The following is a 20,939-nucleotide window of genomic DNA, read 5'->3' as shown; positions in this document are numbered from 1 at the left end:
CAAAGAGAGTACCCCAGAGAAATCATCTCTGCCTGATGTTATAATGGAAGGGGACTCCCCCTTCCAATTACTGACATCTCTCCTCTTTCTCCCCACTCCTCACTGTATTCCATACACCAACACGTCATCAGTAAAGGTAAGCTATAACTTGTACATACTATGTAATGTACTAAGTATTTGTGTGAAATAGGTATGAAATCTATTTTTAAGTTAATATTTTTGGGAACGTGGAACTGATTAATTTAATTTACATTATTTCTTAGGGGAAAATTCGTTTCAGGTTGCGAATTTTTCGGCTTACGAACCATCTCTTGGAATGGATTAAATTTGTAAATGGTGGGGGCCACTGTACTTAGATTGAAGGCTACATCCTTCGTGGGGGCAGGTGTACATATATACCGCATTTTGACTGTTGTAAAGGGTTCTCCGTCAGTTTCGGGCTGTTCTTAATGAGGAGGTTAGTAGTCTTCATTGTTTTATAGAATATGATAAGGTCTGTGTTTGGGTTAGGAGTTGTTCTTTTTATTCCTTTACAGATTCTCATTATTCTCTCTCCTTTTTTATGTTCACTGTGCATGGTTGATTTGTAATATAATTTGATTGGAGGTGCTAGGTTCATGATTATACCATCAGTCCAAGTGTCGTCTTATAGTAGTGTTTATCTCTTTGCTGCTATAACCATTATTAACTAACACTTCAGTTATTCTTTTAAACTCCCTACTCGCGTTGCTCCATTCAGAGCAGTGGGTGAGCTCGGCGAATATACGCATTGAGAACACTGGCTTTGTATCTTAGGGGCACTCACTCCTACCATTTAGGCATAATTCTATGTTTGTAGGCTTAGTATATACGCTGGTGCTTAGAGATGCTCCTGTTTTTGTTATTAGCACATCCAGGAATGTCAGATTATTGTTTTTCACTATTTTCATGGGTAATCTGGAAGTTTTTTAGATCAATTAGTTCAGCTGGGTCTTTTACTACAACGAAAATGTCGTCTACATAATAACAGTATACAATTTTTTTAGGCCTACTACTGAAGACTTTCTTCGATGGTTCCCAGTAAAAATTTGCAAATACCACTCCTGGAGGGGGCTCTCCCCCCTCCCAGGAGGGCTCTCTGCTCCATCTTGCCCCATCAGCTCCATGCTCTGAGAGATGCTGTTCCATCTTGCCCCATCAGCTCCATGCTCTGAGAGATGCTGCTCCATCTTGCCCCATCAGCTCTATGCTCTGCTCTCATGCTCTGAGAGATGCTGCTCCATCTTGCCCCATCAGCTCCATGCTCTGCTCTCGTGCTCTGAGAGATGCTGCTCCATCTCTCTGTAGATACATGTCACCTTGCAGACTGATGAAAGGAGCTTCCTTTGTACATGTCTCGAATATTCTTCAAGTGTGGCTCGGGTATGTCTAATTTGGGGGGGGGTGCTCTCTTCTCTGTATACTCTGTCCAGGATCATTTCTATGGTGGTGTCGACTGGGATGTTGGTAAATAGTGATTCAATGTCCAGTGAAGTAATAATTTCTTTGGGCTGTGTAGTTTTGATTATTTCTAGGAAATTGCTGATGATTGCAGACTATAGTTGCTTGGAATGTATGGATTTAGGAGTTTGTTGATTCATTTTGCCAGGTGGTAGGTTGGAGTTGGTATTTGTCTGATTATTGGGTGTAGTGGGTTACCTGGTTTCTCTCTTAACATTGCCATAGGCATATCCTCGGCCATAGTCACCGTGGAGTTTAGCAAAATGAACACTACCTCTCTCTGCGTTGATTGTGGTAATAGTTTTGTTCAGTGACGGGAAAATGGATGGTAGCACAGTCTCTCTAGGGCAGATGGAATGCCTGTCACATGAAGTAAAAAAAAAAAAAAAAAGTTAACTGATATTTAACTCCACCATGAGATAACTGTAGGATAAAGTATAGAGAACAAAATTTAAAATACTTTACTTATGAAACATTACTTTAAACAATTTACAAAACAAAAAAATAATATCCAGGCTTGGCTCTAATTCAACGTGTGCAAAACAACCAGTATGAACAATCAAATTTACGTTACGTTAATGTGCAAATAAAATATGGTGCTAGAATACTGTGAGCCAGTTTGCATAAATCTGTTGCCACACTGAGGTATGTCAATAGACCTAGTCAGTAGAGCACTCAGGAGTAATCTGAAGGTGTAAGGCTGTGTAGCCTCTATATATAGGAGAAACGGCTGTCCAGGTGGCGCTGATTGTCGTGGCACTGATTGTCATTGATAACTATGAGCGGGCTCACTAACTGCTTGTTTCGGTCGGTGGCGTGAGCTCCCAGTGGCCAGGTGAGGTAGGGTGACGGGCGTTGGAGTGGAGGGGGACTGTTGGTACACTGTCTAGACGTCCGAGAAGTAGTTGTTGTCATTGTTGCTGCTGTAAATTCTTGATTTTTTAAATATGTAGACGTGGTGTTGTCGAACAGATGATGATGGAGCAGGCCGAATCTCCTTTTGAGAGAGATTACCGCGACAGCACTCCCCTGAAGCCTGCTCCTAGTACCTATTTGACTGCAGCGGAGTGTAGAGGAGTAGGAGTGGAATGTTCCACCTCGTGGACTCGGGAAAGCACATTGGCGACGATACTGTCTGAGCCTTTGATGAAGATGCTGATGTTCTGCAGAACAGGGCCCAGCGTTGCAAGTATTGGTGATGGTTGATGAACTGGGTCTGCTGCAGAAATTGAAGATAATGGTGCTTGTTGAAGATGTTGAGGTAGCACTACAGGACTCTGTGAAGTACAAGTTTGTTGTAGAGACGAGCTTGCTGAATGGATCAGCGAGAGTGGTGATCCGAGGAGATAGTGAGATGGTTCATCAGATGCAAGGACCAGCATAGCAAGTACTGATTGGGGAACTGGGCCAGCAGTAGGAACTGAAGGAGATTCTGATACAAGATGTTCACGTGGTGATGCAGGACTCGGTGAAGTTTTTAGAACTGATCCTTAGTGTAGGGACCGATGAATGTTGAGGTCCTAGAGGATGTTGAGGGTGTGCTGCAGGACCCAGCGGAGTACTAGGTACTATGACCCAAGTTTAAAAAAAATGATATAAATAGAAAATGTATTTTATGATTGCAGGTACTGGAATGACATGTTTAACAGCAACAGTGTAAGATATTATGTACTTGTTTTTTCTAAAGTTCACATTATCAAGCGAGGCATCTTTTCTATTTCTTTTATATATGAAAGCTTTTTGATGCACAAGTACATTTAAATACAAACCAATAATTAATGGTACATTATTTTTATTCTCTTCTTCAGTCCAACCAACAACAGTTACCTCAGCAGATGGAACAAATGGAGCAGCTGGCTGCTGCACTTGGCCAAGAGAATGTTGGCATTGCCTGTGCCTTTATCCAGAAAACTGCTGCTGAGAAAGCTGTTACTGAAATGGATAAAAGATTGTCTCAAGTAATACATTATTTTTGTAATATTTATGTACTTGTATTACTTTTTGCTTTATCATTACTATTAAGGTCAAGGTCTAAATATATGTGTGTGTGTAATATGCACATATGTACGTACGTACGTACATATGTACATGCATGCTTGCATGTATATATATATATGTACGTACATATGTGCATGCATGCCTGCATGTGTATGTATGCATGTAAATGAAAAAGGGAGAGGATGGGTGCACAGGGTACTCACAAAGAGGTATGTGAAGAATACAATGAGATTACAGGAGGTCTTTTCAATAAAGTAAGGAAAAGTCTCTGAACTAAGAAGGTGGCATTAAACCAAGTAGATTTGGAAGATGTTGAAATTACCACACGTTGTCTTGACGTGACTTGTCATGTCTAGATGACAACAGACGAAGGCTGTTGGACCCAATGGAATCTCTAAATGGATGCTGAAAGAGGGGGCAGAAGCACTTTGCATGCCACTATCTATGGTGTATAACAAGTCACTGGAAACAGGAGACCTATCAGTGTGTTGGAAGATAGGTAATGTAGTCCCAATATACAAAAAGGGGGAGATAGGCAGGAAGCTTTACACTACAGGCTTTACACTTTACACTACATCCTTAACATGTAAATCATGCAACATGAAGAAGATCGAGAGAAAAAGCCTGGTAGCACATTTGGAGAGAAGGGACTTCGTAACATGCTACCAACATGGGTTCAGGGAAGGCAAGTCATTTCTCACAGGTTTAATAGAATTCTATGACCAATCTACAAGCATTATTAAGCAAGAAAGAGAAGGATGGGCAGACTTCATTTTCTTAGACTGCCAGAAAGTGTTTGACACAGTACCCCATTAGAGACTGTTGCATAAGTTGGAGAAACAAGCTGGAATAAGTGGTAGTGTGTCCCCAATCGATAAGAGAGTACCTAAACAACAGGAAGCAGTGTGTTACAGTGAGGGGCGAGACCTCAGACTGGTGTGATGTCACCAGCAGTCTCTCACAAGGTTCTGTACTCGGACCCATCTTGTTTCTGACAAACGTGAATGATCTTCCAAACGGTATAGACTCATTCGTCTTGATGTGTGCTGATGATGCTAAAATTATGAGAAGGATTAAGTCAGGAGGAGGACAGCAAGAGGCTACTAGATGACCTGGACAGACTGAAGGATTGGTTCAACAAATGGGTACTAGAGTTTAGCTCGAGTAAGTACAAGGTGATGAAGATAAGTGTAGGGAGCAGGAGGCCAAACCCAAGGTACCAGCTAGGAGAGGAAATCCTTCAGGATTCAGGAAAAAAGAAAGGTCTGGGGGTTGATATCACACCAGACCTGTCCCCTGAAGCCCACATCAAAAGTATCACATCAGTGGCATATGTAAGTCTGGCAAACATAAGTACTGCATTCAGAAACTTTTGTAAGGAATCATTCAAAACCTTGTATACCTTGTATGTCAGACCAGTACTGGAATATGCAGCTCCAGCATGGAGTCCACATTTAGTCAAACACAAAATGAAGTTAGAAAAAGTTCAGAGGTATGCCCCCAGGCTAGTGCCCCAAGGTGAGAGGTACGAGGAAAGATTACTGGAACTAAACCTCATGACACTGGAAGACAAAAGTTTGGGGAGCGTGATAACTACCTATAAAATTCTTAGAGGAATTGATAGGGCAGATAAAGATAAACTGTTTAGCGCAGATAGTACATAAACAAGGGGGAAACTTAGTACCCAGATGAGCCACAAGAACGTTAGAAAGAACTTTTTCAGTGTCAGAATAGCTAACAGATGGATTGCATTAGGCAGTGATGTGGTGGAGGCTGACTTCATACAAGATGTTTCAAAGGTAGTTTTGAGTGTATTTACATTCATACATGCTTTGAGTGCTGAACCACTGGACTGCCACATACATAAAGGACAGGATTTTTCAATTTGTGCAAGCCCATACCCAGGTGCTTTAGAGGTATGTGGTCTAGTCTAGGTACATTAATTTAGTCCAGGTTTTGGGCACCAAAGCATATATGAAAACCTGAATAATACTTGGGCTGTAATTAAGTACTTTTAGCATTCCACGAGTTGTGGCTAAGGTTTGCCTGATGCAAAATGAATATGGAACTACCACATTACATCTTGTATCATGTCTGATTTTTTTATTATTATATCATAGTTTTATATTTGAGTAAATTGTCCCTGTAAAGAAAAATTAGTTCCATACTTTTGTATATATAGTATAGGAATGTTCATGATTATTTTAGTTTTCACATATCAGCATTTTATTGATCACTTACAGGAATATGAAGCTCGGAAGGTAGCTCGAACGGAAGGACGACGCTATTGTGATCCTGTGGTATTAACATACCAAGCAGAACGTATGCCTGAGCTTATTCGGTTAAAAGTGGGTGGAGTCACTCCACCTCAAATGGCTGTGTATGAAGAGTTTGCTCGGAACATACCAGGGTTCTTGCCTATTACTGACCAAGATACAATGTTCTTAGCTAAACCTGTGCCTATTACCTCTGTAAGTATTAGTCTTTGTGTGTATTTTTTTTATTATTACCTTATTTACTCTATCTATAAATTCCATCCTGACATCTCTCTCGCCTACATATTTTGACCCTATTTTTACCTCCTTACCTCATACTCGGGTCCACCTCACTGCATATCTAAACCATGTAAGTTCTCCATCCTTCATTTTGTGTGCCATATCTCTTCCTTTATATACTTTGTTGTTTTTCTCATTCTGTCCACTGCTCACTTGAAAGCCAACCCTAAAAAACTTAATGTTGCATTCCATTTTAATCTAATGTTACATAACTTCATTTCATCCTTGTACATATGTATGTAAGAACGTAGCAAAATAATAGAGGAAACTGCCTTCAGCCTATTTTCCATTTCCACTATTAATACCTATCTTCACTTATTTTGCCTGTGCTTGAGCCATTCCTACATCAAATCAATGTCAGATAAAGCTTAAGGTTAATCCTACTCTTTAATAAATGTTAAGTCCTTTTGAGATGTTAATATTCTTGTCATGTCTTCTTTCTTGATTAATGTATTACTGCTGTTATTTTTGCCCTTATCTACAGTAAAACAAAAGTATAATCTTATTGCGTAGGTTCAAACCCTCATCACGGCCCTTGTGAATTTCATCTTGTTGCTTATTATGATGTCTAATTATTGTATTAATAAAAAAGATAAATAACTATTATAATATTTCTGGCTTTATCTTGAAATCCAAATAAATACTTGATCCTTGTTTACAAGAAATGAGATTCGGCTCTAGTGCCGAATGAAAGTTACTCCCTGAAACCTCTGAAGGGGGCCAGGACCTGGCCCCCTTCCCTGATGTGAGGTCCCTGGTAAGTCTGAACCCCTTAGCGAATGTCCCGGTCTATTATAACACACATTAGCGCGATAAGCTCCAGGGAGCCTCCGGGGCTCACCCAGAAAATTGCATTTCATTACATTCAATGCTGATTTTTTCACATGACGATGTAATTTATTCTTATGGTATTGGTAAAGTTGTTCTTCCATTTGCCCATGTATGCATATATTCCTTTCAAGCATTCTATTGCGAACAATTTGATACCAAAATGAACAATGTAGCAAGGAAAGTGAGGTGGGAAAACTGAAAGGAGAATAAACATTTTAGTGCTGGTGTGCACTCATGAGTAATGCTCGGTCGACTTTTGTATTTGATGCAGGGAGCGCTCTGACCCTTCTGACCTAATATGCATATATCCCCTTAGAAAATTCTATTGCAAACAATTTGATACCAAAATAAACGACATTGCACAAAAATTGAGGTCAGAAAACTGAAGAGTATATACATTTTAGTTCGGGTGCGCGCTCACAGAAAACGATCGGCCGACCTTAGGGTGTGCTAGGGGTCGCATGTCGGGCCGGGCAAAGTGTTAATGAGCAGGTAAATGGATACACGCAACTCTTCTGGCCGTGTAAAATTTGTGGGTAATATTATTTTAACAAACAATAAATAATAATGGTTTTGTTCTGTTCTAGGACAGGAGAATCAGTAAAGATTGCATGAATACCAGTACTTTTTAATATTTCTTTATAGTCATTAAAGTTTGTATCCTATTCTTAACATTCAAACTCGATATCAAGTGTTTTCTCACTACAACTTTCAACAGCAACAGCAGCAGCAGCAGCAGCAACAACAGCAGCAGCAGCAGCAACAGCAGCAGCAGCAGCAACAGCAGCAGCAAGCAGCAACAACAGCAGCAGCAGCAGCAGCAACAACAACAACAGCAACAGCCATCTCACACACAAGCAGCATTTGGTAGTGAAGAATCAACAGCTTTCTTGGTGCTAACAGAGAGAATCAGTGCCGAGTTGGAGCACACCATTCAAGCCTTCACAACCCTTGCCCCCACATCGCCACTTATACCAATGCTTCACTCTTTACATGAAGGACTTCTGCTTACAAGAACCAACAGAGATGTCCATGCTACTCAAATGCTACTTAGAAAGGTTAGGAATCTGCATCAAATTATTTAATTTGTGATGATTGTAGGAAACGGCAAAATTCATTGCATTCGTATCATTATTCATTCCTCATCCTCGTTTATAGTGTGTTAATACTTGCTTACCACAGTGTTTGATATCCCCATTTTGATATTCTTTTTATCAGCATGTTGTCTAATTAAGCAGGTGATCAAATTGTTCTCCAAATATATTCTTATCCTTGTTTACTTAAGTGCAGTTAATCATTCTGTGGTCCTATGCTTTAACCACTTAACTGCGCCAACCGAGTATTGTCGGTCGGCGGGAAACTGAGCCAACCGAGAAAACTCTTTTTGATTTTTCGGTACCAATTCTAAATTTGTACGAGTTTGGTTGTGTACGAAATGGACTCTTAGGACCTCCAGTCAGAGGCAGCCATCTTGGAAAAAATTCCCAGAATGCCCTAGGGCTGCTGGCTGGGTTAGTATTGAATGAGCAACCATGAGTGGTGCACGCGCCTCTGGCTCCCAAACACCTGTCCGACGCGGTGTTGAAAGATAACGCTATAAAACGCATGGGGTTTGGGTGAAACGTCATAACGCTATCACCCAGTTCATAGCTGGCCGCCTACGGCAGAGAGGTTTTGCGGTGGAACGTGAGGTTCTTATACCGGATGGAGGGACCTTCTGCAAGCCTGACATCATCTCTTGCAAGGGTCGACCGGGAGCCGGTCGGCCGAGCGGACAGCACGCTGGACTTGTGATCCTGTGGTCCTGGGTTCGATCCCAGGTGCCGGCGAGAAACAATGGGCAGAGTTTCTCTCACCCTATGCCCCTGTTACCTAGCAGTAAAATAGGTACCTGGGTGTTAGTCAGCTGTCACGGGCTGCTTCCTGGGGGTGGAGGCCTGGTCGAGGACCGGGCCGCGGGGACACTAAAAGCCCCGAAATCATCTCAAGATAACCTCAAGATAACCTCAAGATAGGGTGATGAGGCCTTTATATTAGACACCCAGGTCTCTGCTGATAACTTCCCACTCTCCCGTCCAGACCAGAGCAAGTGCGACAAATACGGCACCCATGAGATCTTTCAACAGGTCAGGAAATATACCGGTAGGCACACTGCATCCGTCTCTTCTGTAACCCTTAATTGGAGAGGGAGATGGTGCAAAGAGAGTGTATGTCGACTTCTGGACTTGGGCCTCACCAAGAGCGATCATGAGATTTGCTCTGTGAAAGCCCTAACCTGGACATATTCCCTTTACAGAATATGGTCCAAGTCCACACACCAAGGGGCAGACCACGTTAGTCCCAGGATCACCATGCAACGGATGCATAACGATTAATTTAGTCTTGAGGAAAACCACAGCTAGAACAGCTGGTAGCTAACTACCTAGGCTGAGTCATCTGGAGTACCACTTCCCCAAATGGTTTCTCACAAGAGGGTGGATGACCTGGCTGGAGCCCACAAGGGGGATTTTGGCAGCGACAGAAGGGACCCATGCGCATACATGACAACCCTCCCGCTCCGGGGCCTTGCAAGGAGCTTCTGCTTTGAATTGTTTTCCATGTATGCTGTTGTCAAGTCACCAGACCTGCCGCTTAGGCAGCTCGTTGTTTTGCCCTCAACTTTAGTTTTTTTTTTTTTTTTTAATGGTACTGTGCACCCCTCCCTGTGTGTGCTGTGTCTTGTATAAGAAAATCAAATACAGAAGGGTTTTCCTTTGTACTGACCCATAATTATTATCATAACTCTTGTGGGTGAGATTGCCATCTAACCATTATTTTACATATTTTAGTTTTTGTTGTTTGGGAAATGTGTACACTTAGGGGATATCTAGATCTCCCGATGCCTAGTGGTTGGGGGAACGATAATAATTTTAACATTTTAATTTTGTAACCTAAGGGGACAACAAGAATTCAAGAATTCATTGGGGGGCAAGATCATGCATTACAAACATTAAACTTTTGATTCCTATATTGGACTCCAACTTACAATTGATTACAAATTGTTGTATGTCAATACAGGTACCACAGGTGGGATCACCACTATAACTTACAACCACCTCTGTATTACCTGAAAACACCAACACCCTATGCTAATTACACAACCAGTCTTCATTAACTTTATTGTTCATTGCAGCAGCCTGTGAACATTTAACCAACCTGTGCTAATAATACTTTCTAAGCTTGTTATTTACTTTACTCTTTACATCACCATGTAATTGTAATCACAGTAGTGTAATTTTAATCACACTCCCCAATTTGTGTCCCTAGATAGTCTGACTTCTGGATGTCTTTTTGTCCCTCTTGTGAGATCAAAACACAAACATGTATAATTGTTACAGCTGTAACCGGAATAAAGCCAAGAAGCTGATAGGGTTTGTCAGAGAGAATCGAGTTAATGATTTTATTAAGGTATTGCCTGGCCATGTTACTTTCACCAACTTAAAATTCTAGATGCATAAAGTATGAAACCACTTGTGGTCTTATTAACAGCACCAGCAGTTTGTGGCATTTATTATGGGCTTGAATTATAAGGAGGGTAATTTAGATTGGTTTTAATGTAGTTTTATTTTCATTGCAGTGTGTAGAAAATCTGATGGAAGGTGCACGGGAATTGCCCAATGAACCAGAACTGAATCAATTAGCGTTGCGCTTCAGAGACTGCCACCTCATTGTTCTTAAAGCCATGGCTGATCATCGTTCCTATGGTGTAATGTGGACATCAAAGAATCTTACCAAGTGAGTATTTCAAAACAATAGATATAATATGCAGAAAAGCCTTAATTTTCAGGGGGGAGCCACTTCAGCTCCGTGGAGCTATCCAGGCTGATATGAATGTATTAGACCCCAGCATCAGTCAATGTGCATGGAGTGCTAGGCCTACCGGGGACCATAAGCCAGAACCTGGTCCCCTCAGAGAGGCACGAGTTGCAATGACTATAGAAACCCCTCATGTGGTTGGAATCATTTTATGTCTGCCATCTATCAGGTCAGGCACCTAGAAAAGTACATGCTCCAAAACAAACGCCTAATATTGCTACTGAAAGCAGAATTACCTGTGGTGGACAGAACTTTCCAAATGAAAACGAGCAAATGAGCATGACGTTACCGCACCATTGTCTGTGCAAACCCCCCTTCCCTTTCCTTCCCGGGAAGGGGAAGCCCGAGACCCCAGTGCTGGCTATCCACCCTGCAGTTCTGTGGCTGATGTGGAACTTGCAAGATTGTGTGCCTCTGGCTCCAGAATTTTCCAGTTCTGTGCCTTGTGGTGTGGTGCTGTCTCTTCAGTGGTGTGCGAGCCAGGAGTAATTTCTCCAGTACTCGGGCTGCATGCATCTAGGGTTCCCTTTCCTAGGTGCCCTCTAAGTACTGCCCTTGGGAACTTGGGTTCATTTTCCACAAGTCAATTTGGGATCTACCTCTGCTGTGTCTTGCTTCTCAGTGATAGACCGCCCTTGGAGTCGACTGGTGTCTTGCTTCCCTGTTTGCCTCTAGGTAAGGGGTAATTTTTGGCACTGGGAGTTTTCTTTTCATTTTTGTTTTCCTGCTTGGTAGGGGGGTTCTGCCCCTTGGTGTTGGTTTCGCCCGATTGTATCATGGTGGACCTCCGCTAGGCTTCCGTGAGTGTGCCTGTCCCGGGGGTTCAACTTTTGCAGTTTGCTTGGTAGATTTTGAGAGCTGGTTAGCAGTACCCTGCCTGGGCTTTCCTTAGCAAGATAACGTGACTAAAGGTCCTGGGGAACCCTGCGGGGGCTCTCTGGTCCAATGGACGCGACCCCTGGGTCTCCTCTCGCTTTGTGCAACTTTGAAGGTTGCTATGTCCCTTTGTCTCAGGGTGACACTCACCGGTTGTGCCTCTGTCATGCAGCCTGTTGGGTCGGTGATACTTTTGACCCGAATTTTGCAAATTTTGGGCCTTGTTTGTGCTCCAGTTCACCCAGTCCCACTGATCATGATTTTGTGGGTGCAGGCAGCTTCAGTGTTGCATGCTCGATTTAGGTTGCTGGAACACACTAGGTTGGTTGCTACCTCGGATGCCCCGAGACTGCTCCGTATTGGTTATTGGGACCCAGACTTTGGGGTGTTAGTCGCCTCGACTTTGGTTCCGTCCGCACCCCCTTGTCCTTCTGCCTTCCTGTTGTTCGTCCTTGTCCTCCTCCCTTGCTTCCGGCTCCGAAAGTGTTTGAGGGTTTCAGAGTCGGGCCAGGATTTAGTGGGCCTTGAGATTCGGGTGGTTTTAGGGGATGCCCTTTCTGGTGTAGCGATGGAGGAATTTGAGTCTGGTCCTCCGGCTGGAACTTCAGGGTACCCTCTGAGCGAGGCTTGGTGTTACGAGGCGTTGGTTCTCTTTCTCCCCGTCCTCGTACGAGTTAGATTTGGCATCTACCCCTCCCCGGGTTTGGTTCCATGATCCCGTGGGTGCTTTGGTCCCGTCTTTCTGGAGGCTTTCGGCCTCTCGCATCTCGCCCCATGTAGTGCAAGAGGTCATTGCGGCTTACCTCCTGCGTGACTCAGATTATGCGGTCATAATGGATCCTTCTTATGTGTATGGATCTTCCTGTCCCTACTGGGTTATGAGGTTCTGGAGTTGTCTTGGCTTGCGGACTGTCCCCGTTTTTTCGTTGGATTCATGGCATTCATTCTGTTGGTCCCACGCACTTGAGTGGCGCAAGGCTCATATGGTGGTCCAGGTTTTCCTGGGGAGTGAGTTTGAGCACTTCAATGCATGCTTGTTTGCCCCTACCCTTTCTCAGGATGTCGGTGTGGTGCAGCTTCATGTGCAGGTTCCTTCCCTTTAGGCTGCGTTGGTCGCTGAGGGACTTGTGATTCTTTTTCCCTCTCGAATTGTCCTCGGACTGGTTGGCAGAGGGCGTGGAGGCACTTGGGGCCGCTCCTGGGTCTGGTGCATTGGGCTCGACAGTGTGTGGCGTCGTCTGCTCTTTTGAGGCTGTTCGCACCGATCCTACGGGATTTGGTGTTAGTAGAGGGAGTAGAGTAATATCAACCAGGTTCGCTGTTCTTTGCTTCCTGTCTTACGTGTCGGCAGGTAGTGCTTGCTTCCTCTGTGGAATCCGCTTGGGCCCTGGTTCTTAAGATTTTTTCGCCTTTTTGCCCGTTGCTTATTGCAGAGTCTGCGGTTGTGCAGTATCTGCAGGCAGCTTCTTGTAGTTGCCGTCTCATTTCAGATTTGTTGGTTCTCCGGTGGAGTCCGTGGGGTCCTTGTGTTGTTGATACTTGGAAGTTGGTCAGGCCAGGGGTGCATCATGTGTTGTGTCCGGTTGTGCCTCTCTGCCGTTACCTGCGAAACACAGCCTCGGTGGCCGGGGACGCGCTTTGGGTTGACCCGGTTTCCCTTCTTCACTGTTCCAGGGTTTGAGTCTCCGAGGTCGTCTGCAGGGTTATTCGCTCCAGCCAGCCTGTGGTTTATCCTCATGCCCACGACATTCGTAAGTTTGCTGCGCTGGCTACCGTCTTCACTAATATGTCCTGGGCTGACGTTCGGACACATGGTATTTCAAGGTCGAATAGGGTTCTGGCAGCTCGCTACCTTGTCAAACGTTCCTGGGCCTAGTCAGGCCTGTGCCGCATTGAGTCGGCGGTTGCAGCCAGTTGTCTCGACTTAGCTTTGAGAAGAGAGGGCCCACCGCCTCCCTGGTAAGTCCCTCTTGTTTTTGTTTTTGGGTAAGTACCTCCGGAGTGCCAAAGGGGGCTTTTCCCAGAAAACCAGCGTTGAATGTAATGAAACACCATTTTCTTGGTGAGACCCGGAGGCTTCCCGGCAACCCTCCCTCTGATCAGCGATTTTTTGAGTGTTTTGACATCTAGCCTCAGAACTACAGGGGTGGATAGCCGACATAAGGGGGTCTGGGGCTCCCCCTTATCCCCTCCCAGGGAGGGTTGTGCAGACAGCGGCGCGGTGGCGTTGTGGCGCCATGCTCGTTTTCAATTGAGGAGTTCTGTCCACTAGTTCGTCTTCCAGTAGCAAAATTTTAACCAGAATAGGGGGGTTAGTTTTGGGCTGCTTACCTTTCAGGGTTCCTGACCTGGTCAGTAGCAGACATCAAATGCTTTCAACTTCATAGGGAGTTTCTATAGGCCATTGCTCCATGTGCCTCTCTGATGGGGTCAGATTCTGGCTCGTGGTCTCCGGTAGACCTAGAATTCCATACACATTGACTGATGCCAGGGTCTAATACATTCATATCAGCCCAGATTGCTCTGCCGAGCCTCTGGGTCTCACCCAGAAAATGGCCTTTCATTACATTCAACGCTGATTTTTTACGTACATTTGACTTTGGTTTTTGTCTGCATTTCTCATTTGTATGTATTATTGGCACAATTTTCCATATACAGTATAATAAAAGTAAAAATGTAATTTCTTTTTTATTTTTTGTTAAAAAAAAAAGTGGAAAAATTCGTGAGAGAATAGGAAAATATATTCTGTAATAGTAATTGCAAGAATTTAAATGAAAGAAAGAAAGATTATGGAAATCACTGCTTATAAAGGGCTGCATGGCTGCTCTATCCAATGGTGTCATTCAAACCCAAATTGGGAATGATGCATATTGAGATATTTTGAGATAATTGGCAGTGATATTAGCACGGATTGGTGGCTGAATGGCTACCCAAACCTTTTTCTTTATTACACTGCTGTATTCCGCACCAAAAGTTGCCTTGGTATGCCAAATTTCACACCTCTCTGGGCACTAGTTGTGATTTAACAAAGAGTCAAAGTTAGTAATGTTTGTGGTATGTACGCATTAATGGGACGAGAGCCCATTCAACATGGACCTGTTATTTAAGAACCAAAGCAGATTAAGCTCTAATATTTTGCAAAGTGTCATTTGGGGTCTAGGGCTATCTTACTACAAAATTTCATGGCATTTGGAGAGGGTCGAGTGGGAGCCATAGGTGACTTTTTGGTGATTTGAGATGGAATGACCCCCCAATCATTGGCTGATAGTAGCATGCATTGAACTGTATATGAATAGTTCTACTGTATATCTCTTCGTACATAACATAATACAGAATACAAAATAGCGTAATTTAATTATTTGTTACTAACACTTAGGGTAATATTTGATACACCAACCCAAGCACTTTTTTTTGAAGGGGAAGAGAACTTGGGAAAACATTTACACATTATGGAAGTTTCTCATTACATTTCTTGGCCTTATTTCCTGGGGTCAGTTCCATTACTACTATCAACAAAATTGTTGAACTAATGCAAAATTTATCTTTTTCCAGATGCTGGGCAGAAGCCAGAGATGATATCAAATATAATCTTGATGTTGGAGATTGGTTTATCCGCTCCAACTTGTTTAACCTTCAGCTTCTGGATGAACACTTGGCACGGACTCTTGATGACCCTCGCGTGCACTCCTATATCCCTTCTCTCTTTGTGATGCAACTAGTCCAGGTAAGACAAACAAATTGAAGTCAAATGCCCGAAACTGCCTGAACCTGCCCGAAACCCTTTGCGTAATATTGGCTTTAGGCATTGTATGTACTAGCTCTATCTATAAATCCATCAACTTTTGTATCTTACCTTGTATGTATGTACCTTACCTGAATAAAAATTTATTTATTTATTTATTTATTTATTTAAATATAGTGAAGTTTTGCATTTGAAGGCTTAAGGATTTGGTATTTAAATTGATATGGTAGTGTTGGGATGATGGTATATCATTTGTAAGGTAATGTATGAAAGGAAGAGCATATTGATAGAGAAAAAGGTGTAAGGTATGGTTAGGAATAGGTGACTTTAATGTTGTGTTTTTATGTGCCAGTGACTGAATTGTTGCTTTCTTGGAGAGTTTTTGTCTCAATTATTCTTAATACCAATAGTATAATAGTACCAATTAGTACTATTAGTAACCAATTAGTACCAATACAATAGTACCAAATTCTTCTATCTAATTGCTTAGTAAGTCAATCTTTGTACTATGGTGCACATAGAAAACTACTATCTAAACAGGAGGATGGGTTGGAATATCATGCATCACTGAGGGTTAAAATTTGTCTTATAATTGACACTTCATATACTCTTACATCCTTCCTAGTTTCATGCAAAACTGAGATGGTTGGGTTGGGAGCTGTGATGATTTGGCATGGAATGACTATATTCATTATTATGCTACTTACCTGATTCATGGATGGATGGGGTATCATTTTGAGTCTTGCTAAATACACCAAAAAGGTGTAGTCTGCTTTGCGGTGTACATATGGTGAGACTTTAATGTAATTTATGGATTAAAATATGCTTATGAATAAGAAATTAAGTTATTGCATGATGAGTAACACTGACAATGAAATGTTGCATCAGAACAAATTATTATTATTGTATTAACTATTTATTTTCCTTCTGCAGGTGTACCTTATAGATGACCCCAGCAATAGTGTGCTAAGAGAAACTGATTTACAGTTAACCTTAGAGGCCTTGGTACGTATGTGTCATTCCCGACAAGCTCCTGAGGGTCTTGTATCACTCATTGAGGCACTGCGCATGAAGCATGACTTGTTAAGTGGTGAGCGTTTAACTGGAGGAAACAGCCTTAGCGGATCTACCAATCCATTGTCTGCTGGGCCTAGCCTTCACTTTCACTCTGGTGTTACACAGGCTAGAGACTTTCAGGATCCACCTGCTCTGCAAGAGAAAACCGAAGTATTATTGCGAGAATGGATACAGATGTATCACTCGCCAACGGCTGGCCAAGGCTCGGCATCTGCTTTCCAGCATTTTGTAAAGCAAATGAATCTACATGGAATTCTTAAAACAGATGATCTCATTACCAGGTAAGAGTTCAGTTTGTCTAATACTCTGTTTCACTTTTGGAATCCCCCTTTTGATACATTTTATATTTTGACTGAATTTCCAAAAAACATAAAAGTAATTATATTATAGTTGATATAATAGTTGTCCTATTAATATATAATGTCCTGTCCTGATATATAATGATATATATCATGGTTTCGGCCATGTTTGTTATTGACATTTTGTTCTGGAATATAAACTTTTCCATAGTAACCATTATAGTTGAAGCTTAAATTTTGTACACATCACATGAACTGTAACTTTAATTGCAGATTCTTTCGCATCTGCATCAGCATGTGCCGAGATTTGTGTGTGCGTTCCATCTTAGAGCAAGGCCAGGGCCCATCACCTACTTATGTACGCAGCAAATGTTTCCAGAATTTGGATGCATTTGTACGGCTCATTGCCTTGTTAGTTAAACACTCAGGAGAGGCTACCAATCCTACTACTAAGATAAATCTCCTTAATAAGGTAACTGTCAGCACTGGTGTAGGACAAACAAAATGAGTTAATTGAACCTTTATTTTGTTCTTGTATTCATAATTTTGTTCATGTGAACACTACTGGAATGAGTGAGCAGAATGTTATGGAAATTGATTATGAGGAAGTAATTGGCTATTTGATATTTCATGTGTAGCTGTTTACAAAAGTCTCTTTAATTGCTGATATACTGTTGTGTGTAGTTTGCAAATTGTTGTAGTGGTAGTTTCTGTGATACTGCAGTGTGTACAAGGCATTAGTAAACATAAATACATTTTTATTTGTATTATATTGCTTCTTGTTGGTCATTTCTGGTTTTGACTTCCAAACACACTTCCTTGAATGTTTTTCTCTTTTACAACTTGTGCACGTTTTTTATTTCCTCTCTTCACTTTTCTAGTTTTAATTATCCTCCTCCTATTTGAGTTGTCAATGAAATTTCTCTTGGGGTATCTTAGCCTGACTCCATGTCAGCCTGTAGGGCTCATTGATTTGTTCACCATATGTGTGTATTTTCTAGTTAATTTCTTAAAATTCACCACCCTTCACTTTCCATACCTCATTTTCTTTCACTAGTTCTTGATTTGTTCCTCCTTTCTCTTTACCTTATCGGTTAAGTTGGCAATTTTCTTAACTTTCTGGAGAATACTTCTTATTAAATTGCAACACTCATTCCTCAGACCTACATTTTCTTGTTCTAATTCAATTACTTTTTCTTCATACTACTTTAGCATGTTCTTAATAATCTCTAATCTGCCAAGAAATCTATCTTTCATTATATCTTGAGGTGAGAATCCTTTAAAACCATCATCTTTTGGTGTGTGTACCTTCCTCATGGTTTCGGCCATGTTTGTTATTGACATTTTGTTCTGGAATATAAACTTTTCCAACACAGATTTTTCACTCACTTTTACTTATTTCTTGTATCTAAGTTATTTTTTAACTTCCCTATACCTTCATGCATGCTGGGACACCACTTACATCCCTTAGACCAAAGCTGGAATATGCAGCAGTTGTATGGTGCCCATATCTTAAGAAGCACATCAACAAACTGGAAAAGGTGCAAAGACATGCTACTAAGTTGCTCCCAGAACTGAAGGACAAGAGCTACAAGGAGAGGTTAGAGGCATTAAATATGCAAAACTAAAAGATAGAAGAAAAAGAGGCAATATGATCACTACATACAAAATGGGTAGTGTTTACCTATTATACTAAACAACTATACTTAAGTAATTACACACCATAGTAGCCATATGCTGTACATTACATTAACATCTATTTTTGACAATGGTATCTCCAGTAACATAGGACCACAATTATCACTACAAAGATGAATGAAAGTGCATTAATTACATTTTATTTTCACTTCCAGGTGTTGGGATTAGTGTGTGGCATAATGATTCATGACATTGAGTCTAATGGCACAGAGTTTCAACAGCTGCCATATCATCGCATCCTTATTATGCTGTTCTTGGAACTCAATGCACCCGAAGCTATCTTAGAATCAATCAACCTTCCGGTATGTGAAGTAAGCCAACCTAATTGTGGAGCAACACTTTGGAGGGTGTTCATAAACTAATGTGCATTTTCTTAGGATCTTTTGTGTTCAGTGTTTGTAGTGCATTCTTAATCTCTCCATCTAGATTCTGTGATGGACACTGTAAAGTGATGCATTTTCTTTATTTTTCTTGTTTTTACAAGATATAAAGTATTGTGTTTATGAACAACACCCAGACTTTATTGTCCTTAGTGATGCTCGTTGTTCACTTCATTTAATTAATTTTGTTTTCTGATTTTGTGTAATGTTGCTTCATTACTTTGCATTTTTCTTCTTAACAGTTGCATTTTCAGTTGTTCTTGGTCTTAACATCTTAGCCTTCATGTAGTATGGTGTTGCATCTAATCTATTCCCTATTAATTAAGGCTATTTCTCTTAATATATTGGTGCTCCTTCTCATTCTTGAAGACTGAGTAATTATAATAGGAAATTATTAATTCTGGTTTCTTTTCTGTGGGGAGCCCCGTTGGCTTCCTGAAGCTAATTCAAATTGACATGTGCCATATTACTTTGGTGTCATCAGTCACCAAATCAGTTCTGTATGTCTACCAGAGACCAGAGCCAGAACCTGGTCCACTCAGGTGCCAGGAGCAATGACCATTATGAGCACTCGACATTTAGAGTATGTCGTCTCTACCATCGACCAGGGAGGGCACCTAGAAAGATAGGCAAAACAATACAAACCCCGCAAGAGGAGAACCCAGGTGGAACAGAGCCGGCCACTGTAAGAGGGAAAACTCGTGGTGAAGTACCCCACGTCCCTACCAGTGACGAAAACTACCCCCTACCCAGAGGCAAACACGGGCAACAAAGACCCCAGTTGACTCCAAGGAGTGCCAAGTACCGAGCAGTAAAAGACGCAGCGGAGGTAGATCCCGAGGGGACTTGTGGAAGGTGGTCCCAAGTCCCAAGGGTAATACTTAGTGCACCTAGGGAAGGTTGCCCTATGTGCATGCAGCCCAAGTACTGAAGAATATTACTCCAGGCTTGCCATGCGGAGACATGATGGCGTCATGCTCATTTGCTAATTTTAGTTTGGGGAGCTCTGTTCACTCGTTCGGCTTTTGGTAGCAATAGTTTCACCAGAATAGGGGTTTGTTTTGGGGGGCCCATCTTTCTGGGTGCCAGATCCGGTCGATGGCAGACATAGGATGCTCCCAATCACACGCAGATTTCTATAGGTCATTGCTCCTCGTGCCTTTCTTAAGGGGCCAAGTTCTGGCTCATGGTCCCTGGTAGGCAAGAACTCTATGCACATTGACTGATGCCAGAAAGTTAAACATATCCATTCAAGCTGGATAGCTCCGGGCAGCCTCCGGAACTCACCCAGAAAATGGCATTTCATTACATGCAACTTTTTTTTTTTAATTGCATGATTTAATGAAAAAACTTTACACAGTTTACTTTAACACATTTTCAGATGTTAAGTACTTGATTAAAATTCGGGAAATAATAGCAAATAGCTATTGTTCAAATATTGAAATAATAACAAATAGCCCAACCCCAACACAAATTTAAGGGGAAGTGGCAATATTTCAATCTGTCCTGAACCCTTAAGTCAAAATTGTCAGGGTCCAGAACGGACCCAAATGTTGTCACTTTCATTTCATTTCTTATGTGGAGGTTGGATAATTGGTTTTCAGCCATGTTATAGTGGTTTATTCTCAGCAATATGTTATAACAAAGCTTGGGAATGTACAGAGCAAAATATGTATTTCACCATATTTTATATAATACATATAGTCCGGATTAGCGAGCTAATCCGGACTATATGGGAAGGACTCCCATCCAGATAGGCCGGTCATCCGAATTAAGACGTTTTACTGGAGAAGTCTAAAAGTGAATATATTAAAAAAAATTTGTACCCACAATCAACATAATTTGAATTGCCACATTCAGACTAATTATAAAATTTTAAAGTACTGTACTGTACAGTACTGTTATTAATTTTAACAGAAACTTCAACTTGTTCGACTTCTTGATTGATGCTACACATCTGAAGTTAAGAATTCTTTAAAATTTACCAAAACTAATCTAACACAACACTAAAATTAACATTAACATTACTGTATAGTACATGTGCTTGGCAAAGTCAGTTTTGACTGCCAGCTGCTGAAGCCTCACTGGTTGAAGGTCCATAGCTTGCTTGTGAGGCCTCACTGGTTGAAGGTCCTGAGCTTGAACTGAA

At 41.7% G+C, this 20,939-nt stretch overlaps 1 protein-coding gene across 1 annotated transcript in view; it reads left to right on the top strand.

Moving 5' to 3' along the window:
- Not1 (CCR4-NOT transcription complex subunit 1) overlaps window positions 1–20,939 on the top strand; it is a 126,867-nt gene that overhangs the window by 86,512 nt on the left and 19,416 nt on the right. Inside the window, 9 exon segments of the mRNA XM_069305801.1 lie at window positions 3,288–3,437; window positions 5,721–5,948; window positions 7,582–7,725; window positions 7,727–7,921; window positions 10,480–10,637; window positions 15,147–15,318; window positions 16,270–16,694; window positions 16,986–17,184; window positions 18,566–18,712. Coding sequence (XP_069161902.1) covers window positions 3,288–3,437; window positions 5,721–5,948; window positions 7,582–7,725; window positions 7,727–7,921; window positions 10,480–10,637; window positions 15,147–15,318; window positions 16,270–16,694; window positions 16,986–17,184; window positions 18,566–18,712 — 1,818 coding nt within the window.

Source organism: Procambarus clarkii, chromosome 56 (genome assembly GCF_040958095.1).
Source record: "Procambarus clarkii isolate CNS0578487 chromosome 56, FALCON_Pclarkii_2.0, whole genome shotgun sequence".
Taxonomy (NCBI): Eukaryota; Metazoa; Arthropoda; class Malacostraca; order Decapoda; family Cambaridae; genus Procambarus; species Procambarus clarkii.
This window is presented reverse-complemented; position numbering and strand designations above follow the sequence as displayed.